Genomic DNA, 26,082 nt, shown 5'->3' on the forward strand with positions numbered 1-26,082 from the left:
TGTGCTCCGCTTAGGACGAAATCAAGAATTGCCTCTCCTCTTGTGGGTTCCAGGACTAGCTGCTCCAAGAAGCAGTCATTTAAGGTGTTCTGCATCCAAACCTGAGGTGACATGTAGCCACTCAATATGAGGATAGTTGAATTCCCCCATTATTATTGAGAGTGTTTTATTTTTATAGCCTCTCTAATCTCCCTCAGCATTTCACAGTCACCCCTGGTCAGGTGGTCGGTAATATATCCCTGCAGCCCAAGCCCTGAAACCTTGAGATGACCCAGCCATGGGTCTTTTACTGCTGTTTAGACGTACCTTTGGAGTCCAGACTCAGGGCCCTGCAGCAGGGATCCTGGAAGCCCTGAGAGCCCCAGCTTGTGCTAGGTTTCTCAGGGCTATAAGGCTCGCTGATATGGAGGTGGGAACTTGGAACCCCTTGCTCTACCCAGGGCTTGGCTCCTATATTCACAGCAGGGAGCCTAGAAGCCCAGCTCCAAATGGGGCTCTCAGGTATTCCAGGTTCCCCGCCAGAAGAATGAACACACATGCGTGCACACACACCCCTACCTTATGTCTATAGTGAATTCCTCACAATTAGGCTTTTTGGCTGAGGTCAAGAGTGGACATGCTTGGATAGGAAGGGAGTTACTACCAGGAAGAGACACTCTCCATGGCATCATCTCCTTGGAAACCTATATGGACTTTCCCAAATTCATGCTGACCTGCCAGCAGTAATTTACATTAACTCCCACTACTCTATGCCTTCAAATCTAACCCCCCCGACAGAAAGCTTTTGAGCCAGGCACTGTTGGATAGGTCATGACAGCAGGTAACAGGGCATCCGATGAGTATCACAGAGGTCTGAGATGCCATGTAGACACTCTGACTCTCTGCATGATCTCCCTATGGATCTGCGATATCCATACGTAAGGAGGGCTGTACCCCTGCTAACTTTGTGGGTGGCAGTATAGCCGCAGAGTTCTAATGTGCTGGGGGAAGTGGGGGTGCTCCCCCCGGCTCCACCCCAGGCCCCGCCCTATTCCACCCCTTCTCCCAAGGACCCAGCCCCACCTGCCTCTTCCTGCCCCGCCTCTTCCCTGCCCCCTCTCCCCAGTGTACCGGCCCTCACTCCTTGCCCCTCCCATCCAGCGCCTCCTGCACACCGCGGAACAGCTGATTGCAGGAGCTGGGAGGCATTGGGAGGGATGGGGAGACACTGACGGGGGGCTGCCAGTGGGTGCTGAGAACCAACCATTTTTTTCCATGGATGCTCCAGGCCTGGAGCACCCACGGAGTCAGTGCCTATGGGTAGCAGTGGGCTTTCTGATAGCCTAGATTATGAGAACTCTGGGACATGTACTGCCTTTGTGCTATTTATTTGTACAGTGTCTTGCACCATGGAGCAGTACAGTGCTCCTGCGACAGAACTAGTAACCAGTAATAATGTGTGTTATGTTGGCTACATGCAGGACGTGAGGATAGGGATGAGGCTGGTTTTCAAAATGTCAAAACTTAATTATGGCTTCTCAGACGTTTAGACACTTGTTTTTTTAACTACAACATTCTTCTGATGCTTAAGTGACTTATAGCAACAACCGTATCTCTGTTAGCAAAGACTTCACCTAGAACTGTGAAAGTACCCAAAAGCCTTTGGGCACTGGCACACCTGCCAGCATCTAAAAGGTACAGACTGAGACATTTGGGATGACAGACAGGCAGACACCTTGTAACTTTAGCTAAAAAGATTAGACAGAAGGTATGTTTACACTGCAGTTAGAGGTAAATTGCAGCATGTGTATACATACCCCAGGCAGCTTTAATCGAGCTAGTTCGGGTGCCAATAGCTGTGAAGCTGTGGCAACATGGGCTCATCAACTAAGTAAGTACCCATGCTTCTGGGTGGGCTTGTACAGCCCATGAGGCTGCGGCTTAACTACTATTGGTATCGGAGCTTGCTAGATTCATGCTAGCTCGGGTATATCTACGTGTGCTGCCATCACAACTACAACTGCAGTGCTGACCTACCCTAAGAGACTCTTTGAGAGGGTAGACTGGGGAAATGAGGAACATTATGCTAAAAATAGTGGGGATGGTCTCCCCTAAATTGGGATTCTGGGAATGGATGGCAATAGGCATTAACAAAACATCATCATTATGGTTACAGCCCTGTGCCTGGGGAGGTATGAACATTTCATTCAGTTACACCATTATCTGGAGCACCACTTACAATCTTTGATAAGGAGAGGCCCAGGGTTGGGATAGCAAAGGGCAGTCAGGGCTGACGTGCATTGGGAGGGCTCCGTGGGAGCTCAGATCTGACTTATCAGAGGGTGCTGAAGAACAGAAGTGAGACTTGCTGGCAGAGCAGTGGAAGGGCCAAGACTACAACAACTAGAAATGCTGTAAACTGGGGTCCTATCTCGATGCACAACCAGGATGCGTTTTTCAGTCCCATGAGCTCAATCAAGTTAGCCTAAACATGATTGAAAAGCCCCACATAGATGCAGCCTAACATATCAGAAGTCATGTTAGCAGGCTGAGTTGTAGCGGGGGGGGGGGGGGGGGGGGGAATCTTGTGTATGAGGGATAGGGAAAGGGGCGGGGCAGGACTGAAATAACGTGGGGTGCTGCAGGTCAGGAGTGAGGTGCTTTGGCAGAGCTCGGAAGAGTCCCTGGGCTGGAATCTCTGGAGGTGACAGAAATTCAGGATTGAAGTGCACAGGGAAAGCTGTGTGAGAAGCAGGGAGGCTGGGTGCTGGAGGTAAGCACTGAGGTGCACAGTCAGAAAGATGTAAGGGAAATTTGCAAATTCCATGCTCACATCTTAATTTTGTTAATGTCCTTCATTTCCATTAGCATTAATACTTGCCCTCCAAAGAAACCAGGAAATGAAAAATATTGGAACAGAAAATGAGTTGTACAATGTGCATTGCCTGGCAGAACTGAGCAGTGTCTGTAGTGTGCAAGTCTTTCAGGGGCAACGGCATGTACAGGGGAACAGCATGCATGTGTGGGAATTCTGTGGATCCAGTAATGTGTAGGTACGTGCATGTGTGAGGAGGGGTATGCATGTGGTGTCTGTCTGAGTGAATGGCAAGAAATGTGTAGGGAGATAGACAGTGTAGTAGGGAGTGTGTCTGTGTTCTGGGAAAGAATGTGGAGGAACACTTGGCAGTATGTAGGTAGAAATATGGTATGTATTCAATAGTAAACCCAGGAACGTAGTGTGCAGAAGGGAGGAGGGGCAGTCTGTATGTGGGAGAGGTGGAATTGCTCTGTGTATTGGCATTGGGTGTGTTTCTATGTGTTAATGTGAATGTTTATAAGGGAATGGGGGTGGGTGGATGTGGTTGTATATGGGAAGGGGTGCACTGTGTGGGCAGTGTGTGTATACTGCAGTGTGTTGGGATAGCATGTGTGTGGTGCATGGATGTGGGTACAGGAATGTGTAGGGAAATAGTAGCATACACACCTATAGTGTGTGCGCACACGATTCCCTAGGACCCCATGGCTGGGCCACAGCAGCACCAGCAGGGACCCCTACAAGCCACTTTTTGTTTTGAATTAACTCTTTCACCTCTGTTGTCCTCACTGATCAGTAGCTCCCACAACAGGATCTCTTGGCACCACAATTATGGTAGGAAGGGGAAAAGGCAGCAAGTGAGGTCCTATTATAAACATTCTTTAGTGTTGGTTTTTCCTCTCTTATCTCAATGACAGAACCAGATGAAAACCAGTCGCCCCCCCCCAACCCGTCCCAACAGGAGGATGCAGCCTCCTTCCCTCGCTCCTGGTGATGTAATACAGTTTCTAAGTCTGCTTTCAAAAAATCATAGGCTGTGATTTAATATTAACCTTGGGAAGTCTCACAGGGTGTAATTAGGGCACGGTGCACATCCGGTCCACAGAGAAACTATCACCGACTATCAGGCACATTAGGGAGGAGTGACATCCAGCCAAGCAGACAGGAAACACGTGGCCCTTGATTCTGGCACAATGCACCAGACAGTGCTAGCAGGTGGCTTACACATAACAGTGCCTCTTAACAAACTGCCAGATCCCTCACCCCCACTCCACACCCAGGGGATTCTGTACTCAGTGGAGTGACGGAAGATCATGCTGAATCTAAGCAAGATGTTCATTGCCAGCCATCTCCAAAGCCCTTCTGTGCACAGGCCCAGCCTGTGTAACACCTTTCCTCCTCCCTCAGTGATGTGCTACACGAGGAAATGCAGACCAAAACTGTGTCGTCACAGCCACTGGGAATGGTAACAGTGGCCTGTAAGATATGTGTTCCACAGCTCCTCCACTAGGAATGACAGGTTCTTGGGTGCTTGGGCTCACTTTCAGACAGGCATTGGTTATAATTGCTTTGGAAGTGTTACGAACTTGGGCATATTGGAACAGAAGACAGGTACAAAGATCATGTAGGTGGGACACTCTTCGTCCGTCCCCTCAACACAATGCAAAGTTGTGGTGCAGCATTTTCCTTTTAAGGTTTCTTTATTTTATTTTTGCGATATTCACCAGCTGCTTCTTGGTGTCATTTCTGGTCTGAACAGCCATACACACACACCCGAATGCTCACACAGACGTGACACACAAGTGCAGAGACACCAACACAAAGTCATGCACAGGGAAACAGCTACAGAAAAACGTGCACACACGTTTATTCACAATCGTACCAACACACACACAGACATGCACACATATGGAAAAAAACATATCTAACTTCCTTGCTAACCTCTTCCTGATTTCATTCCCCCTCCTCTTTTTTTGTTCAAACACATCCAGCCTGACGCTCTCCATGAAGCACTGCCAAGTTTAACAGCTGTGGTAATACTCACCTTGACTATCCTCACCAGCAGGCTTCATAGCTAGAGTGATGCAAGCAGCCCCATGCACCCTTTGCACAAGAGAGTCCCCTGTTACCACTTAACCAGTACCAAAGACTGTAAGCTATTTTTGCACTGACTTATGTCACTCAGCAGTAAACAGACACACATGGACTCAAACCTAGCAATAGCTACAGGTTCCAGGAAGTAGCAGCTCTGGGTCAACCTGATCATGAAATGCTCTGAGAAAGCTGCAGCACATTAGCAGGTTTAAACCACTTCTCTCCTGTCGGGTTGATCTGAGGATAATGAGCAATCTTAACATCTACAGATCCAAAGGAAGAGATCTCAGTGGGGAATTCAGGAGATTGGCCCAAAGGGCAGGATCACCTTCGAGAATTCAAATACCTGGCTGGAGAGAGGGTGAAGCAGGATAATGTTACAGTGGGATTAAACAGACTGGTTTAATGCCTTAGTTCAGTGGTGCCCAACCTTATTACACAGGAAGGCCATATAAACCTAAGCACTATCTTCTGTGGGCCAGACAGATTCTACATATTTTAATAAGATATAAAGTCACCTATGCTGATTTATATTTTAAGTTCAGATTGTTTCATATGTATTTTGATAGGTTGTTTCTCTGTACAGTATTGTGTATTTACACACTTATGTAAACTAAAATGATATAAGCTTGATGACAAAACGCTAATGATTCAGCCATTAATATATTGTCTTGAAGCAGGCTGCGGGCCTTATACAATTCTCTGGTGGGCTGGGCTGTAGGTTGGGCACCCCTGCCTTAGTTGATAGGGTCCAGCTAAATGTATTTGTCCAGCAGACACAGGTAGTCTTGATTTTCTTCCAAGTGAAGTCTTGTAGGGGGCAGTTCAGTACCAGCCTGAGGGTACCAGCATATCTGAGTGCAGCAGGGGCAGGTAACCTGAGTTTCCAGTTCATGATAAGTTACCTATTAAACTTTGCCATCCAGCTCTTTAAACTTCCCATCAATTCTGACAACAGCAATGCAAATGAAATCTCAAGTGTCAGCTAATGGACTGCAGAGTGAGAAAGCGATTCCCACCAGCCCTCAACCATCTACATACAGCCTTCTTCACTTGGCCAAATTCATTATCAGGATTTGGGGGGATTTTTTATTTTTTTTTGCCTTCCTCTGAAACATCAGGCACTGGTCACTTGCAGGTGGCAGAACACCGACTTCATGGAACTATGCTCTCCTCCACTGTGGCTGATCTTACTGGATGTTCCCATGCACTGTGGTTTGGACCCATTCCTAATAAAAAAGCAAGGCTAATGGATCTATACTGGAGTGGTGTTGCTTTGATCAGGGTCCCCTCCCCCAGAAAGCACAAATTGTGTCTTTCTTTTTTCATGTTAAAAATAGCCTGATGGCCCCAAACCAGCCACTTCTTCTTTGGCCTCTGGCAAAGAAAAGGAAAGGGAAGCCAGAGACCCACTTGAAAGTTTGATTTTCTTATTTAACTGGAATGAAAATTACAGAGCGGTGCAGCTGGGAGGGAGGTGTCCTTGTTCAGAGCAGCTGTGCACATGGTTGACATGACATCAAGGGGGGAAGCTGTTGCTCCCTTAGTTCCTTCTTCTCTTGGAGCCCTCTCTCCCCACAGAAAACGGTCAGCTTTAGTCCCCAGCTAATTTTATTGTAACAGCTAATGAAAAGGAGACCAAACAAGGGGCTCCCACACATCTGTGTATGTCCTACCAGGGGGATTAAGGTGGCTGCATCACAGCTAGGTGGCCAGATGCCCAGACACTCCAACTTCATCCATCCCATCTGCCCTGGCTTCTCAGTTGATAATAGGGAAAGTGGGATTTTGCCTCCATTTCAGTGCAAGTTGTTGTCTGGCAACCACTCCTGGGCCTGCGATCAGGCCTTTCTTTGTTTTTACTGCCTTTCTGATTGTAGTCCTTCCCTCTCTGAGGCTCAGATTCCTTCGTGCTGGGCCTTTGTGTACTGCCTGTTGGCATCCCTGTTAAACTATCTGTACCCAATGGAATATGGACATTCTATATCTTTTAGCTACCCCAGCCTATGGCCTCAGCTGTCTGCTGCTGAACGGCCTCACTACCTTCTCCCCATAACATGGCTCCACCTTCCTACCCTCTCCATTTTATGCAGCCCCAGCTCTCACAACCTGACACCCGTTGGACTCAGCTCTTGTTGTGGTGTTATGTGACAGGGAGAGCAGAAGTTTTCCTTCTACCTTCTCTGTACCATTCATTGTTTGATACACTTTTATCACATACCCTCTTATTTGACTCCTTTCCGAGGTAAACTATCCCAGTCTTTTCAATCTCTCTTCATATGAGGGTTTCCAGGCCCCTCATCATTACTGTTGCCCCTCTCTGAGCCGCCTCTAATTCTGCAATATCCTCTTTGAGATGGGGTGACCAGTGCTGTACATGGCATACCAGGAGACTGCACCACTGATTTATACAAAGACATTATATTATTCTCTGTATTGATCTCCATCCCATCTGTAGGCATCCTAACATCTGGTTTGCTTTTTTGATCACAGCTGAATGTTGAACCAAGGTCTTCATTGAGCTGTCCTGAGTGAGACCCACATCCCTTTCCTGAGCTCATATAGTTAATTTAGAACATTCTAAGGCAGGGGTGGGCAAACTATGGCCTTGGGGCCGCATCCAGCCTGTCAGACATTTTATTCCAGCCCTTGAGCTCCCGCTGGGGAGCGGGATCTGGGACTCGAGCTCCAGCCAGGGAGTAGGGACTTGTCCCACTCCATGCATGCTGTGGCTCCACGTGGCTCCTGGAAGCAACAGCATGTCCCCCGTCTGGCTCCTACGCGTAGGGGCAGGCAGGGGCTCTGCATGCTGCCCCTGCCTGGCTGCGCCTCCATGTAGGAGCTGGAGGGGGGACACGCCGCTGCTTCTGGGAGCTGCCCGGAGCCTGCACCTCTGACCCCCTTCTGCACCCCAACCTCCTGCCTGAGCTCTGATCCCCCTCCAAACCCCTCAGTCCCAGCGCAGAGCACCCTCCTGCATCCCCAACCCCTCATACCCAGCCCCACCCTAGAGCCCTCACCCCCTGCCCCAGCACGGAGACCCCTCTCACACCCTGAACTCCTCATTTCTGGCCCCAACCCAGAGCCTGCACCCCCAGCTGGAGCCCTCACCCCCTCCCGCACCCAAGCCCCCAATTTTGTGATCATTCATGGTCCGCCATACAATTTCCATACCCAGATGTGGTCCTTGGGCCAAAAAGTTTGCCACCTGTTCTAAGGTGTAGGAGTAGTTTAATTTTTTACTGCAATGTGCACTACTGTGCATTTATCGACACCAAACTTAATTTGCCATCAGGCTGCCCATTCACCTGGCTTGACTGGGTCCCTCTGAAGTTCACAGTCCATTCCAAAACTGTCCAGAGAGAGGACAAAGATGAGACACTGATCAGCTCTTTAAAGGTTGAATTCTTCTCCTCCACCCTCTCTTCTCCTCTGGAGGTTACAATGCAGGCAAGTTCCGTGAGTGGGAAGCCATGAGACATTCGAGTGTGACCCCTGGCTGCCTCACTGGGTTTTGTTGTAGTAATGCACATATCAGCAGAGCAGGTTGCGTAATAAAAGCAGAACAGGTGAGTGCTAGGGCAGCAAGGCTAGCAGTGGCACAAAGGCAGGACAGGCTGGGTCTAGCATAAAAGACAGCAACAATACAGCCTGTTCCAAAACTCCTACTGAAGTCAACTGGAGCCCATATAAGGCTTCACATCTATACATATTAAAGCACTTCACAAAGATGAGTAAAGCAGCAGCATCAATTTTACAAACTAGGTTAACTGAGGCACAGTCAGAACAAGTGACCATTTAGGCAGCTAAATATTAGGGGCAGTAAAATCTTTGGTAGCTGGTTAGTGTGGGGCTGGGAGGGGGTGTGGATACATGCCCATTTTCCTAAGGCAACAAAACCCCAGCTCTGCCCATCAGTGAACCTCTCCTTAAATATGCAGAGATGCCTGCATCAAAGAGAGAAACAGAGACTGAAGGAAGAATAGGTCTGAGAAGGAAGGTTTCCTACGATGCCCTAGGACTGCACCTGCACTGCCCCAACCCAGCTGGGACTCCCTAGGTTTTCCTCTGAGGCATCTCATCTCCCTGAGTGTGACACTTCCGTTTCTAATCTCTTTGATTTTTGAAAAGCAAGGGACTCTGGGCTCTCTTCAGGGAGATTTAATACCATTCTCCTCTCTGACCCAGCCAAGCCTGGAAAGACAGACACAGCTCTTGGCAAGAAACGTCGGATCTAAATTTAGCCTGCAGCTCTCCACCCAGGCAGCTCAAATGCTTTGGAAGGCTGGGCAATGGTGAGGTAATGACCGGGAGATTCTTTCTTTAGGCAGCCCACATGGCCATACACTGCCAGCTAAATATAAACCTGGTGAACGGAACAACTTGTGCTGGTTCTGGATGAAGCAGCTCCCATTGAACGTCTCACAAGGAGGGAGAAAGACCAATTTCAGCTTCCAGGGAACCAGGGTTCTGGACACAGGGAGACATCACTAGTGATACTCAGTCCCCATCAGAGCACAGGCCTGCCTTTGCCTCTTGGACTGTCAGGCCTCTTTCACGAGCATATGTGGTCTAAATCTTTATCGAAAGATCAAGGCCCAATACCTTGGAATCCAGCACACAATTCAAAGCAAATATAGTCGCTGGAACATCACATAGTTCATAAGGCATGAGTGAGAACGGGCCTCACTACCTCCACTCCCCATCCCTTTCCACAGTGTTACATCTGGCGGGAAAAGCACAGCTGATAAAAAGCTGAAGCAAAAAGCATACTACCAGGATGCAGCTTTTCTTGCACCACTCCTGCTTCACAACTGCCTGAGCTTGTACGTGCAACGTGATATGATACCAATGCTACTGTAACATGTGGCTCAATGCAAACTCCATGCCCAGATAAACTCTCAATGAGACATTAGCATTCACCTGACACAGAAAGAAGGAATCAGGCTGTTGCAGCACTACGGCCCAGGTGCAATGTGCCTCTGAGTAATCACAGCCCAACCTGACTCACCAAGGCAGGAGAGAGTGGCCTGGGAAAATGTACTGTGCAAAAGTCTTGGCATCTCTGCACATGCCAGTCATACACGTCATGGGTAAACAAATGGGGCTTTACAACAGTCACTTTGTAATAATCCTATATAACATTTGTATGGCACCTTCACCCCAGAGGGATCCCCAAACCCTTTACAAACTATGGGCCTCATCCCAAGAATGCTAAGCACTTGCACCTCACATTGACTGCAGTGGGAGGCACAGACTCTCAGGATCAGACCCTGCATATACACAGGAATCCCATCACAACTGAAATGAAGTGGAAGGGAAACAGCTAGGCAAACATATAACTTGCAGCACCCCACAGAGCAGTGGTGAGGAGGTATTTTGGCCCACGACAGATAATCATAGGCAGTGTTAGTCCAACATCCCCCACAAGGCCCTGACAACATGCCTTATGACTGACCTGAAGGAACCATCAGCAAGGAACAAGAGAGAAGATCAGTCTTGGTGGACTTAGCTTCTCTGCTGAGTATGCCAATAAAGAAACCAATTATAATGGTGGTTCTTGTGATGTGGACACACATTCATTAGGGTCAACTTCACCCAGGCCATTAAGCCACCAACAGATGATAATGACTTTTGCTCATTCCCACCCTCACCTGGAGTTAAATGGATGATGTAGAAGAGAAAGTCTCCATAACCCATTAGCAATATCCAGAGCCATCTAGTGTTCTAGGGAACTGGATTCCTGGAAAAGTTTGTGTTTGTGGCTATATGGAAGAATATCTCCTAGGGCCTTCAAAAGCATAGGAACATCACAGGCAAACCTGGAAGTGAGGACATTTTTCTGCTGCTAGCACCTTCCATGAGGCAATCATTTTGAAGGTTTTACCTTTTAGTTTGCTTTTCCCTTTGGGTTATAGTTTATATTCAATGCGTACAAGAAAAGTACGTGCAGCCACAAGTCAGCGAGTCTCTGCCTATGAGCATTGCATCACCCTGCATGCAAATAATCATGCACAACAGTACAACTGTATGTGTAATGTGTGTGCCCATGAACCTCTGTATGTAAATCTACTCAGAAAGATCCCTCTGTGTTTCTGGACACACTTGTTTCTCAGTGTGCTTGGGCACAGTGTTAGGGGGCTTATTCCTTCACCCACTTACTTCCCTGGTCCTTCTCGCATGAACAGAGAGCAACAATACCCGAAGTCCAAAGGTGCAAACAATTCGATGTTTATTGGGGTGAACTTCCAGCAAGCATGATTCCAGTTTCCTTCCTTAGTATCCTCCTTCCCAGCTCTGACACCACAGAGCCTTACACCTGTGTCCCTGTTCCCATTCCTACCCTTAGCCAAACATGATTCCAACTTCCTTACTCCCATTCCCTGTTCCCATTTCCCCCTTTAGCAAAACATGATTCCAATTTTCTTACCCCCATTCCCTGTTCCCATCTCCCTCTTTAGCAAAACATGATTGTAATTTCCTTACCCCCATTCCCTGTTCCCATCTCCCTCCCCCCCCCACACCCACCCACCCACACCCACTCACTTCCTCATTGACTACAGATTATATAGTAAAACTTGAGTTCTGCTTAGCTATACCTTAACCAATCATTTTCCTGAAATTTAACTAACCAATCCTAACATATTGTAACATGATTATGTAACTGTTGGGAACACTGGGGCATGGCCACTAGGTAACTCGAGGGGATGGCTGGCTATATGAATACTTGGGGCAGCTTGCTATTAAATAAGTATGCTAAAAAAAAAAATGTATAAAAGCCTGTGTAACTTCCTGCTCTGTTGTGCAGGATTTAAAATTTTATTCTCCCTGTACCTTTTTGCAGCTGCAAATAAACTTTTCTGCTTCTCCACCCCGTTGTAATTATTGAGTACAGCACATCGGGTAACAAACCAACTCAAGCTGTTGTTCAGCCTCTCGGCACTGGATGCCGGCAACATAACCAATTATATCCCACCACCTTAATTAGTTTACACCCAGCAAAATTAATTATACAGCAGACAGGAACAATCACAGAACCAGAGAGATTATACAGACAAACAATAGCAAAGTGGGAACTATAATGACAAGACAATACAGAAGTGAGGATTTCACATCCCAGCTATTGATAAGTGAGTTTTTGCCAGACAGGATGCTATCAAACTAAGTTTCCTTTTACATTTTCTAGGCACTTCCCTTTCTCTGGAAGTGATAGGAACTATCAGGACAGGATTGTATTCCTAACAGCCCAATAGCACCTTATTTCAATGTGACTAGTTTGGAATGTGAGGATGTGACCATTCACTTCCCAGCTTATGGCTGCCTCTGCTGCTTAGCCAAAGGCCTTAGCTAAGAACAGGGCCTCAGACTGTCACAGTAAGAGAAGGCCCTTACACCAGCAGACAGTGATTTTGATTCTTTCTTTTATACCTCTATAATTAGCCAAGTGATAAGAATACACCTAAATTCTTAGAGTATAGGCCTTTACAGACAGGCCTGAATATCTATATCCTAACACACAGCAGCTAGAGAGAAAGGATGACACACCTGAACAAATCAGGGTTGGTTTCAAGGAAACAGCCTCAGGCTGCACCCAGCTTGCTGCTTCCCTTGTACACAAATGCACACACACCTGCCAGTACTACGTCCAGATTCTGAGCAATTCAGAGCCCACCCCCAGGAAAGAGAAAAGGGCCTGCTCTGGGGAGGTATGGAGGGGAGCTAGGAGTTGAATGCTGGGAGAAGGAAAGACGGTCCTGCCAAAAAAGGCCCATGGCCCTTTAAAAGGGGTATTATTAGCTAATTTGTCTGGTTTCTTCTGAGCCCTCCTCATTCTCCACCTCAGACACTGGGACTATGCACTATTGTGTTAGGAGAGCTGCTGTGCTAGACTCTGGAAACCAGACAGAATCATTTGTTGCTCAGCCCGCCACAAACAAGACAGAAAGACAATGCACTCCCAGCATCGTTTTATACATAAAGAAATGAGGAGGAACAGAGAAGAGTGGGAGGGACAGGTTTAGGAAGGGCCTCTGGTTACCGTGTTCCAACCAGTGACACCCTCCCAGCAATCTAATCTAATCCAATCCTCCTCCACACAGAGTCTTGATTACTTACTGTGTCATTCACCTCTGCAACAAGGAAATTCAGTGCTTGTTGGGACTGTTTGTACTTTTTAGAGCCTCATGAGACACCTCTGCCTCTGCTGCAGAATGTATCACAGTCTATGCAAGAACAGCTGATCTTTTCAAAATCCCTAACCTCTGAATTTCATGGGGTCCAAGGATTGCTTTTCACTTTGTTCACTACCTCTTAGGTGTTAACGTAAGGAGTGCAGCTCTCATTCCTCTACTAAAAGCAGAGGGAAAGCTCCCCTGCTGCTCCTGGCTTGGAATCTGCTCCCTTGACATTTTCCCTCCACCTTAGCTGGTGACATGAGGATTTGTCAGGCAAGGGAATGTGAAATGAAAGCAGCAGGAGCTGGTGCCTGACAGGGCAGTTCCTACAGTTTCCAGGCTTTCTACCAGGGGATGATACAGAAACAGCATCTGATGGAACAAGCTGTGGTGACCCAGCCACAAGCCCTCTATCCACCTCCCTGCCATGAAGTCAATGGTATTGTGTGCGAGTATAATTCAGAGCAGATAATTTGGCTTCCAGTGTTCTATTGAGAGAGGGCTTCAATTTCCAAAACGGACAGTTCAGCACCTTTCCCGAACAATACAGTCCATTTAGAAAAAACAAAGCTACTCTATCTCTAGCACTCAAGCTGGAGGAGGCACCTGACTGCAAAGCTTTTCCACTAACAGTCCCTCACCGAAGAGTTTAACTCCTGTCAATGGCAGGGGGTAAACAAACTGTCTATGACTCCTCAGAGGGTCACTTTACTGCCTGCGGCAGCTTGTTTCAAATGATGACAACCAAACCCTGCGTGAGAAGAACTGCCCATCACTGACCACTGCTTTGCTTTCCCTATGTTGTTTGCAGCTCATGCCAGTTTCCTTGTTTTTCCTCACTTGATTGTCAACATGTTCATTTAAGGATCCTAAAAATCCCAATCAGACAAACAAGTTATTTTACTACTGCCAATGAGAGGTCACATTCCTATCAGTCAGACTTCCAGGCAATAAGCGATAGCTTGGAAAATGAAATGTGATCAGAAATTAACAATTTAATTGAACTGAAATCTGGGGGGAGGGTGTGTGAGTTGATTGCTGATTGGAGCATCTCTCTCAAAGCAGTGGACTCAGTCCTTCAAGGATGATGGTCCATGCTCTAATTTGCTACTCTGATGCATTCCCTTCATTCACAGAAAGTCTCCCCCCTCCACTAGAAAATAGCCCAAACCAATCACCTCAGTCCAAACATCTGATCCAGACTGTGTGTTCTGAATCTGAACTCTGTGGCTTAGGTTCATCTCTGTTTCCAACCGTTCTCTCTAAGGGTATGTCTACACTACAAAATTAGGTCAATTTTAGAGAAGTCATTTTTTAGAATTCGATTTTATATAGTCGATTGCATATGTCCACACTAAGCGCATTAAGTCGGCAGAGTGCGTCCTCACTACCGTGGCTAGCATTGACTTATGGAGCGGTGCACTGTGGGTAGCTATCCCACAGTTCCCGCAGTCTCCACTGCCCATTAGAATTCTGGGTTAAGTTCCCAATGCCTGATGGGGCAAAAACATTGTCGCGGGTGGTTTTGGGTACATGTCGTCAGTCGTCCCACCCTCCATGAAAGTAACGGAAGACAATCGTTTTGCGCCTTTTTTTCCCTGGGTTATCTGTGCAGGTGTCATACCACAGCAAGCATGGAGCCCACTCAGCTCACCGTCACCGCTGCTGTTGCAGCAGACAGTGCAGTAGGACTGGTAGCTGACCTCACTGGACATGTAGCTTGGACAGGGGTTCTAGCAACGTCTTCCCTGCCCAGCTCCTAGCAACCTCCAGGGCATGGTGTACGGCTCCACCGCTTCCGCTGCAACTCTGCTCTCCTGCTCTTTTGAGAGCTGGAGGCTTCTGCCACAGGCTGCTCTCCCGGCCGGTAGCATAGCACAGTCACACCTACCCCAGCCTACCCCTTGCTCCCATGGCTCATGAAGTCTGGACAGTAGTAAGAAGCAGTTCAACTATAGGCTGAGCAAGTGCAGAATGATGGTAGAATGTGCCTTGGACGTTTAAAAGCACACTGGTGCTGTTTGCTGACTAGGTCAGCCCTCAGCGCAACCAACATTCCCGTTGTTATTGCTGCTTGCTGTGTGCTCCATAATATCGGTGAGGGTAAGGGGGAGATGTTTATGGCTGGGTGGGAGGTTGAGGCAAATCACATGGAGTCTGATTTTGAGCAGCCAGACACCAGGGCGATTAGAAGAGTGCAGGTAGGGGCCCTGCACATCAGAGAGGCTTTGAAAACCAGTTTCATGACTGTCCAGGCTTCGGTGTGACAGTTGTGTGTGTTTCTCCTTGATGCAAACCCACCCCCTGTGTCGATTTTAATTCCCTGTAAGCCAACCACCCTCCCGCCTTCGAAATAAAGCAACTATTGTTTTGAAACCATGCATTCTTTCTTTTTTTTTAATTAATAAAGAGAGAGATAATGGACAAGGTAGCCTGGGTGGGGTGTGGGAGGAGGGAAGGACAAGGCCACATTGCTTATTGTGCCACACTAAAAATCAAACTGTTTGAATGACAGCCTTCTGTTGCTTGGGCCATCCTCTGGAGTGGAGTGGTTGGGTGCCCGGAGCCTCTTTCCCCTCCCCCCACCCCCGCATTCTTGGGCGTCTGGGGAGGAAGCTATGGAACATGGGGAGGAGGGTAGGCAGTTATACAGTGGATGCAGTGGGAGTCTGTGCTCTTGTTGGCTTTCCTGCAGCTCCAACAGACACTTCATGATGTCCGTTTGCTCCCCCATTAGCCTCAGCATCGCATCCTGACTCCGCTCTTCGCACTCACTTAATTTTTTCCTGGCCTCTGCCGCTGAATGCGTCCATGCATTAAGCTGTGCCCTATCAGTGCAGGAGGACTGCATGAGCTCAGAAAACATGTCATTGCGAGTGCGTTTTTTTCACCTTCTAATCTGCGATAACCTCAGGAACAGAGATGATCGGGGGAGCGTAGAAACATTCTACGCTCTACAATTCTGGGGAGACTGCACGGTCATCTGTGCTGCTGAGTTCGCCACGCTGATCAAACAGGAAATGAAATTCAAAAGTTCCCGGGGCTTTTCCTGTGCACCTGGCTAGTGCATCAGAGTTCAAAGTGCTGTCCAGAGCAGTCACAATGGAGCACTCTGGGATAGCTCCCGGAGGCCAATACCATCGATTTGCGTCCACACTACCCCAAATTCGACCCAGCAAGGTTGATCTTAGTGCTACTCCCCTCGTTGGGGAGGAGTACAGAAGTCGATTTTAAGAGCCCTTTAGGTCAACGGAACGGGGTTGGTTGTGTGGATGCAGTCATTTTTAAATCGACCTAATGCGGCTAAATTCGACCTAACCCCGTAGTATAGACCAGGGCTCAGTTTATACTCAAATGGACATATGGAACCAGATCCTCAGGTGTAAACCAATGTAGATCCATTGAAGTCAATGGACACTGATTTACACCAGCTGAGGATTGACCTTTGCAGTGTATATTTTTAGGACCTAATTCTCATCTCACTAAGACTCATTTACACTTGTTTAAATCTGAGTTTGGTGGAGATACTCATGTGAGAGGAGGATCAGGGCCTTAGTTTCTATATTTCTACTTGTAAGGTCCATACCATTGTGAGGCCATTTGACAACGTCTCCCCTCACCCTACAAAAATGTTGTGGGGGAACATACTTGGAAGGAAATGGGATGACTTCAGCCTTGCTCTGCGAAATGAATTCTGATGGCTGGAACAGCAGTGCAGCACTGTGGCATGCTCATAAATTGAACTCTGTTCTGTGAGTAGTGGAAATGGGGGGAATGGAGTGTTTCTGGTGACTCCAGATTGGCCTGGGGGGTGAGCTCACTTCTTTGGAAAATATTCCATGGTCATAAAGGAAATATCAGCTGGGCCTCAACACATAGGCTATTCCATAAGCACCATCTAGAGACAGTTGAGAGAACTCAGTCACAAACCTAGGAATGGAAATGCTGATCTACTGTAGGCCCCCTTCCAACCCTAACAATTCTAGGAGTCTCTGCTACTGAAGGAGAGAGTCTAAGCTCTCTTGCCTGGAAAGTTACTGAAACCTGTGGGTTTTAAAACAACAAACACGGAGGCTGTTGCATCAGAAAAGTTGCTAAGATAAATGCTGACTGGTACTCTGTTGTGCCTTGCAGCAGGTCTTTCCACCTGGGAGACTGGAAAGGAAGGAGATCCAAAAACAAAAGAGAAGAATGAATTGATCTGAAAACCTCCCTTCTCCTCCAGCTGTTGAGGTCTCAGAAAAGACCACCACAATGGAGTCAAAACCAAAGCTGCCTTTGCCCCAACAGGTGGAACTTCTACAGAGCTGTAACAGCCCAAGGGAAACAAACACTATTTGTTTTTCATTCCTACCTTTGATTTCTTTTCAAACAAAACAGGTCTTTGTAGGTAATGAGGTAGGAGGGAGAGTCACAGATTAACTTTGTTACTGTTGGCAGTTAATATGGTCCTCCCCACCATGCCAGGAAAATAGGACTCTAGATTACTAAGGTGTTGAGGGAGACTGAGCTCTCTGAGCACTCCTTGTATATGCACATTTGCTCTTCCCCTGCTGCACTGCAGCCTCGTGCCATCTATCTATCTGTTTATTCATTCTAGGGTTTTAAAAGTAGTATCTGATCACCTTCCACATAAAACCAAGAGCAAGGTCCCTAGCAGGCTTCCTGGAGTCTCCAGCAGGTCTCCCTTTTTAGGGACCAAATGCTGTTTGTTGCTTAAGTAACCTGTTTTGTGTTTTGTAGAGATGTTATTAGATTTCCTTATTTTTTGGGAGGGTGGAGGGGGAGAGGCTTGTAGGGGTGACAGTGTTGTGAGTGCCTTTCTTAAGATGGAAAGGTTTTCACCTGGCACAAGGACTTTTCCCATGTGCTAGTGCAATTCATACCTGCAGGAGCAGAGGAGGAAACAACACAAATCACAATGAGGTTTACTTGCTCACTGTCCTTGTCTCTCTTTACTTTCTTGCTCTTGCCGCTTGTGCCTTCAAACCACCATCTCATCACTGCTAGTATGAAAGCTTTTTCTTTGGCGGCTCCTGACATCTGAAACAACCTTTGCCTTATGACTCTATTTCGAAATATCTCAAAATATCCCATTTTGAACTCTTTGTCCATGTCTCATAATTCCACCATTCCTCCATCATTTAGGAGTTTGCATTCAAGGGATACAGTTTTAGGCACTTGATGGATAGATTGTATGGAAGATATTATACAAAGTAAAATTGTATTACACTCTATTTCCATTTTCTGCAGTAAACAAACAAACCACAATGAATGCCCCTAGTTGTAAAAGCTATCCATAGCAGTCCATAGCTGCAGGTCAGTTTAAATCAACAGGATTGACTACGGAGCTATCATAGCTAGGAGGATTAAACCTCTGTCATTCTTAAAAGCAGCAGTTCAACAAAAAAATTATTATTTTGCTCAAGAGAACAGAATTGCTCTATAACAGGTGGGCCTAGTGTAAAGCCCAGATCCCGCAATGAACTCTGTGAAGGTGGACATCTGTGCCATCATGGAGCTTATTGTTGGCTCAGGTTTTGGTTTTCAGAATTTAGGCCCCAACATCCTTGTCTCTTAAAACTAACAATCAAACGATTTAAGATGTGTGTGAGAGGTGGGATGCTTAAAAGCATTAATGTTCCTGTAATTTAAAAAAATCCAATCATGGAAATAGTTGTTTTCAGATAAACACCTGCGATAGCAGCATTTCCCAAACTTTTGAAAGCTCAGTCCTCTTCAGACAAATGAAACAAACTGCACCTGCTTACAACCCAGACTGGTTGTTAAAGGCCTCCCCAAAACAATCAATGACTCAGAACAGCCTATGTAAATCTTCAAAATATATTTTTTACAAAATCTCCATTTTAACAGGCTTTGATGAACAGTGACATAGTTAACATGACTGACATTTAAAGTACCAGGGCACCTGAGTTAGCACCCACCAAAATGAAGGAACAGGACAACTCACACCACAGAGTTATTGTTCCAAGTTCTTTGCAAACTCAGGTGAACATCGCTGAATGGGTTACACTTCGGTCACATTTTGAAAGTGTTGTTTGCATCAGAACAGCTAGAGGCTTACACTTTTTAAAAATGAAAGCTAAGACTCTGGAGAGCATTGCAAAGCCTGTCTGCAACCAACTGTCTAATCCTTTATGCCTATGCCACACTCTGGGAAACACCATATTGTATTAGGAACCAATGCTTTTGCAGACTGGAGAACCTGAAAATAAAATTGACTATAAACAAATGGGAAACTGACTTCTTTGATTTTCATGGCCAAATGGGGAAGAAATGCAAATAGGGAAGAAAGAAAGATCAGAAAACAGTGATTGTAAATGGAATCTTTACCATCCTCCAGTTTCCTAATCTGTGTTATTAATACAGTGAAGGGGATGTGTTTGTTTAGAATACATGATTAGTCTGATAGTGTCCCACATTTATGATAAGTAGGAGGGTCCTTGATCTGTTTACAGGTGTTCTCCATAGGGCAGCAGTACCGGGCAGAGGGAAGGAAGGGCCAAAAAGCAGGAAAGACATGAGATTCCCCATCCACGTCAAAAAGCAAACGAAAATGCTGCGCCCCAGCACCCTTCCCTTTTCCTCCCCACCCCGCCCCAGCCTCTGGCGGGCAGAGTCCGAGCTAGGCAGGGAAGAGCCGACCGAGCGATTCCCCTTTTCCGTGAGCAGCGATACCACCCGCCGGCGCTGGGAGGTAGCAGCCCGCCCGTGCCCCCCGTCCTGATGAGCGCAGGGCTCTGCCCCGCAGCTCTGCCCTCGCCCCGTTCCGCTGGACGAAGCCGTGCCGCGAGCTGCGGTGGGGCCACATGGCGGAGGGGCAGGATCAGGGCTCCTCTCCTGGGCCGGGAAGGCTCCGCACCCCGGCAGGTCCCGCGGTCCCAGCCTTGCCCGCCTCGCCCCCGGGGAGACTCACTGTGGTTCAGGGGGTGCCCGCTGGCCTCCGCCGACGCCACCAGCTCCAGGTAGGCGGCCCAGAGCCCCACGATCAGCACCCCGAGGGCCAGCAGCAGCCGGAACCGCCTCCGTAGCACCTTCCCCAGCGGGCGGCTCCTCATCCCGCTGCTCAGGTCGCTCCGTGCCAGCCCCGCGCGGGGCTCCGGGACATGCTGTGCCCCCGGGGGGGGGGAACCCCCGCCCCAGCCTTCACCTGCTCGCCCCACAATCTCTAGGCTCTGCCCCACAGACTCCCTGCTATCCCCGGCTCCCCCTCCCGCTCTGCTCCCTTCGGGCTCCCCCTCCCGGCTCTGCTCCCTTCGGGCTCCCCCCTCGGGCTCCCCGCTGCCCCCTCCCGGCTCTGCTCCCTTCGGGCTCCCCCTCCCGGATCGGCTCCCCTCGGGCTCCCCGCTGCCCCCTCCCGGCTCGGCTCCCCTCGGGCTCCCCGCTGCTCCCTCCCGGCTCGGCTGCCTTCGGGCTCCCCCTCCCGGATCGGCTCCCCTCGGGCTCCCCGCTTCCCCCTCCTGGCTCTGCTCGCTCCCTGGCTCTTTCCTGCCCCTTGCCCTCTCAGGCGCTGGTGCCCGACTCCCTGGCCCTCTCTGCAAGCGCGGCCGCTGAGCCCGGCTTCCCTGTCTGCTCGCGCTCTGCAGCCCCAGGCACCCCCCTCTCTCCAGGGGCGGGATCTCAAAGGGCCGAACTCCAGCCTCCTTCTCCAGTTACCACGGCTCTTCTCGCCTGCCTCTCTCGCGCCGCGCCTGGCCCTGCCGGTGGCTCAGGCGGGGGAGCCCTGGGCGCTAGCTGGCCCGCGCGAGCGACGTTCGCCGTCCTGCCCGCAGCCCCCGACGGGCTTTCCCTGGGGCCTGGCAACCTGGGGGGAGGGGATCCCGCTATGTGTCCTGCCCTGCGGGGGGGAAGGACGGGGGGCCTGTCCCAGACACCGGAGAAGGCTATAAAAGCCTTGGGGAATCCTCTCCCCGAGAAGGTTTTGGCTAATCATTGCCCTTTGGTGCAATGTGGTCCTTTCTCTGAGAGGCGGGAGGGAGAAGGATGTTCTTGGGGACAACCAGGCCAGGGGCTACCAGAGGGGAATGTGCTCCCAGAAGGCATCCTCTGCTCGTCCCTCCCCCTCATTTGCCCCCTCAGATCAGCAATGGAGGTTCCTTAGAGTATGCCGGGGGGCATCTCCCACTCTTTGGAGTCCTATGTGGCCTGATTTTTTAGGGGTCCTAACCACCCACAAAGCTCCTATTATTGAATTCAGGGAGCTACAGGTGCCCAGCACCTATGAAATTTTGCAAATCAGGCCACTGCAGAATGATCTTTACCCAGTGCTGTTGGGTGGCTGCAGTAGCACATTTAAGCCTCAGTTTTGCTACCCAATTTCAAATGTTACTTTTGCCCACTCTGTTCAAACGGACATGGCTAGCTAAGATCCTAGGGTCCTGGCAGTTTATTTGATGGCTGGAATCCCCAGCACCAGCCACTTACCCATAAAGTGCTGTGGACAGTCTCATCTGGTCAGTGAAGCTCATTCAGGTGTGAGGATCTCTGAGAGAGCAGCTTTTGTCGACTATGGAGAACTTGTGACACGCTGTACCTCAGGGGAACACCCTGCACCCCCATGTTCATCCTTATGTGATTGTGTGGTATCCAGTGCAAAGTTTGTCATGCTGGGTGTCTTTGAAAGGCTCATGATGCACTGAGCATTGTTGTTATAGTAATGTTATAGGTTGTAATTTCATGTATATAGTTGTGAGGCTGAAAATGTGTCCTCATGGCTTAAAACAAGCTCAGGCAAAAACTCTCCAGGAGCAGAGGGGCAGTTCATACCTCATCAGGGCAGGTATGGGACAAACCCAGCCCAGCCTCACAGAAACAAAGGACACCGGCCTCGGCAGCAACAAAGGGCTTGGCTACACTTGCAGATGTAGAGCGCTGGGAGTTAAACCAGCCTTCGGAGACCGCAGCAGGGAAAACGCTGCTGTGTGTTTACACTGTCAGCTGCAAGCGCACTGGCATGGCCACATTAGCAGCTCTTGCAACACCACAAAGAGCAGTGGATTGTGGCAGCTATCACAGTGTGCAAGCGCTGCAATGTGCTTTTCAAATGGGGGAGGCGGTGGAGTGACAGGGAGTGTGTTGTGTGTGTGTGGGAGGAGAGACAGTGTGTTTTGTGGGACTGAGAGTGTGTCAGCATGCTGTCTTGTAAGTTCAGACAGCAGCAGACCTCCCTCCCTCCCCCTCTCACACACACTCACAACAGCAGCATTCCACACTAATGGCTTGCTTTGTCCGGGAGCAGATAAGCATGCTGGCTGTCAGAAATGGAGCTTTCAAAACAATGAGAAGAGTGGCCTCTTGACTTCAGGGGATTATGGGATGTTTCCTGAGGCCAATCACAGAGCAGTAAGGCAACAGCTTGTCCACACTGATGCCAGGGCATTTCAGCCAGGGCGCAGCAAGTTTTATACTTCTCGTGGAGGTGGATTATCAGGAGCACTCCAGCTGCAGAGTCCAGGCGCTCGACGTACCTTGCCAGTGTGGACACATTGGGAGTTAGGGCGCTCGGGGCTGCTTTAATGCGCTCTAACTTGCGAGTGTAGCCAAGCCCAAAGGATCTGTTGGGCTCTTGAGGGAGTCACCTCGCTTTCCTCGGTCAGGTTGGGACTACGATGAGGTAATGCTCACCTGACTCTGAAGTGGGGAGGTAGGCAAAGCCAAGAGGGAAGAAAGAACCTGATAAAAAGGAGAGATGTGTGCCATGCTCTTCCTCTCTTTTCCATCTCCATCTACAGACACTACCACCAAGTGACTGAAGCAATGATCAAAGGGGAGAGCCTGGCTGAAGGGCAACCAGCCAGCTTGTGGTGAGAAGCTTTGTAAGTTTGTAAGGGCACTGAAAGTATTAAGATCAGCTTAGAATGCATTTTGCTTTTATTTCATTTGACCAAATCTGACTTGTTGTGCTTTGACTTATAATCACTTAAAATCTATCTTTTATAGTTAATAAATCTGTTTGTTTATTCTACCTGAAGCAGTGCATTTGGTTTGAAGCATGACAGAGATTCCCCTTGGATAGCAAGCCTGGTACATATAAATTTCTTTGTTAAATTGACGAACTCATATAAGCTTGCAGCGTCCAGCGGGCATAACTAGACACTGCAAGATGGAGGTTCCTAGGGTTGTGTCTGGGACTGGAGATATTGGCTAGTGTCATTTGGTTGCGCAATCCAAGCAGCGGCTGGCCAAAAGTGCTCACTCACATAGCTAGAAGCAACTTACATGCTAGAGGCTGTTCATGAACAGCCCGGGAGTGGGGATTCTCACAGCAGAGCAGGGTAAGGCTGGCTCTTGGAGTGACCTAGCAGATCACCGGTCCAAATAATACCAGGGGAACGTCACAGAACTATACCAAAATTGTCAGATAATCACAAACCCTTTGTAATTATTTTTAGAACCAGTAGAAAAATGTTTGTAAATTTCCCTGGTGTAGACATGGGTTGAGTGTGAAGAGTCAAGCTGGCCACACAACAGTCATATTAGCTGAATCCATTTTTATAGTAGTTTCAGTCTAACATGGGTTTAAGATGCTCCTCAGGAGGGACGAGGCTAGTGGCATGTAACCATGTTTCAAAAGTTGTTTTCTAAAATGGACTGCACCTCATTTTACCTGGTCCATGCCAATCAGAAAAGTGTCCTTTGTATTGCATTCACACCTACAGACCCCAGCCAGGGATTGGAGCCCTGTTTGTTCTTGGCACAGTACACACATAATTAACCTGTGTTAGATTGAAAATCATTTTAAAAATGGGTTCAACTAACGTTGACATTGGGGGGCACAGGAGGCCTCTAACTTCTTTGTGTGGTGTTCTGCCTGAGTGGGAGGACAGGAGAGATGAAACTTGCTTTTTGTTTAGCTTCAGGCAAAGTGCCGGGGCCCTGCAGGGAGCACGATGGAGCATGCAAATTAAATGGCTAAGATCACACTGAAAAAAGAAATGCCCTTTCTTTTTAAAATCATTGTAGAGCCCCAAAGCCGTTCCTTTACAGCAATTTAGGGAAACAAGAGATGGCTTCACACCCTAGTGTTGCTTGGCTACTACAGCAGAAAGAATGAGGGGGGGAAGGGGTTATCTGCTCAGATTATTTTGGGATTGATTTGCCCTGAGTTATGATTGCATTTAAGCAATAAAATGATGTCAGAGGCCCTCTGTCTATTATTAGTTATTTAGCACAGATGATGTACTTGGTGCAGGACAGTACACAAAAATAAAGACAGCTGCTGCCCCCAAAGAGCTTGGAATTTAAAAGGCAGACATAGAAGACAGGACGCACTGGAAAATCTAGAAGGGGCTGCGGGGGGCAGGGAGGAAGATTAATTATATTTAATTATAAACCCATTTCTTATGAACAACAGGTCTGTGAGTGCCTTGTGACGTTATAAAAGGAGTTTCTCTTCCTCTCTCTCCTTATCCAGAGGGCTTTTACTGTGGGAGATTTACATCAAGCAAAGAGTTTTATATTTTGTTCTGGAGGTGGAGAGAATTGAAGTGGTTCTGATCTCATTTGGAAAGGAATTCTGTGGGCTGACAATAAAAGCTTGGTCTCCTGTGCTTCCAAATCTCACCCTTGTGATTGGCTCTTCCAATCTTCGTATAGAACGTGGCTGTCATAAGAAGACACCGCTGCTCATGCATGTGGGGCCAATTCAGTGGAGGTCTTTGAACAAAAGGACTGAAACTTTAAACAATATCACCCAGTATTTACTGGGGAGCTAATGTAGTGAGTGAAGCACAGGGTGATGTACTCTCGGTGGCCTGTGTTACTAAGCCAGCAGGCTGCTGCATTTTCAACTACCTGAAAATGCTTCACCCTGGAAACCTTCATTCCTAGGTACAATAGCTACATTAGAGGTCACAAATGTGTAAGTCACAATGATCAAAGTCTGAATCTGCCACTGTGGGGTGCAGCCTCCTAGCCAGCTGTTGGTAGAAGGTGGAATTTTAGCAGACCTTGCTGTCTGGATATCCAGTAGCCATGAGTAGCCCTAAGGAAACTTGAGCCTGTGAGCCATCTTGATGATCTGAAAGGTGGACACTGGGGATGATATTGTGGTGATGGTGAGTTCTTCATAGTCTTTCCTTCTCTCCATTAGCATTAAACCCAAGTAAGATGGAGTTATCTTCAGCCAGGTGCTCCTCATTCAGGCACTGATCTGTCTCGGCAGAGGCCCTTGTCCATCAGCACCAACAATAATAATTCTGTGTGGTGGTGTGAATCCCATTTGGGAAAGAAGCATTGTATGAGCAGTGGATAGGTGAAGTTGAAATAGATTCTCTATTAGCTTGTTCAGAAAGGGGAGGTTAGACACTGGGGCTGGTGTTGGCATGGTTGATTTCCTTGAGCAACGGTTTCTTCAATACTAGTCAAAAATACTGTATGTTTTAGGGGTGGGAGGCATAGTTCCCTCTTTAAAGGAAGTGTCAATAATCTGTCAGTTGAACCAGCTGGAATTTTTTGATTTATTTCTTGATCATAAATGCAGCCTTTGAATTTAGGGCCTACTCTGTAGCTATACTATACGGGCATCTTTGCTTCCCTTCCATTATGGTTTCTTGTTAACAAATCACTTTCTACAAATGGCTTTTAGCTCTGTGCCAAGACTCCTCCTCTGTGGAGTTGCAAAAGTTTCAGTTCTCTGCCTTTTTTTTTACCACTCCCATTTCTGTCACATTTTCACTAATTACGAGCTCCATACTGATGATACCCAGCTATACATAACTTTCAGCAGCTCTACTGACTCCTTTTAGCCCCTCGACCCCCATCCACATTCTGTATGATGGTCTCAATCACATTATGTCTCAACCACATAAACTTGGGGCTTCATCTCAGCTTCGTTAATCAAAATGTCTCAAAGGCAGAAGTGTTTCTCTTAGGCAAAAGCAACTCCTTACCGCCCTTCTTGACTCAGACTTCCTATTGGTTTCCACCATCTATACCAACAATTCACCTGCTCCTTGTACAACTCCTGTATCTGTAACATCTGCTCATTACCACCCATTA

General features: G+C 48.0%; 1 protein-coding gene across 2 annotated transcripts in view; it reads right to left on the reverse strand.

The window, feature by feature from the left end:
- The window catches only part of B4GALNT3 (beta-1,4-N-acetyl-galactosaminyltransferase 3), a 98,540-nt gene extending 78,269 nt beyond the window's left edge, over positions 1-20,271 (reverse strand). For both annotated transcript variants that reach the window (XR_012155903.1, XM_073320751.1), the window contains exon 1: positions 20,000-20,271. Coding sequence is in view for 1 of the 2 variants with exons in the window: in XM_073320751.1 (XP_073176852.1) it covers positions 20,000-20,141 (142 nt within the window). In the remaining variant the exon portion in view is untranslated. The remainder of the gene's footprint in view (positions 1-19,999) is intronic.
- Positions 20,272-26,082: the final 5,811 nt, after the last annotated feature.

This window comes from Lepidochelys kempii, chromosome 1, assembly GCF_965140265.1.
Source record: "Lepidochelys kempii isolate rLepKem1 chromosome 1, rLepKem1.hap2, whole genome shotgun sequence".
NCBI classification, from domain to species: domain Eukaryota; kingdom Metazoa; phylum Chordata; order Testudines; family Cheloniidae; genus Lepidochelys; species Lepidochelys kempii.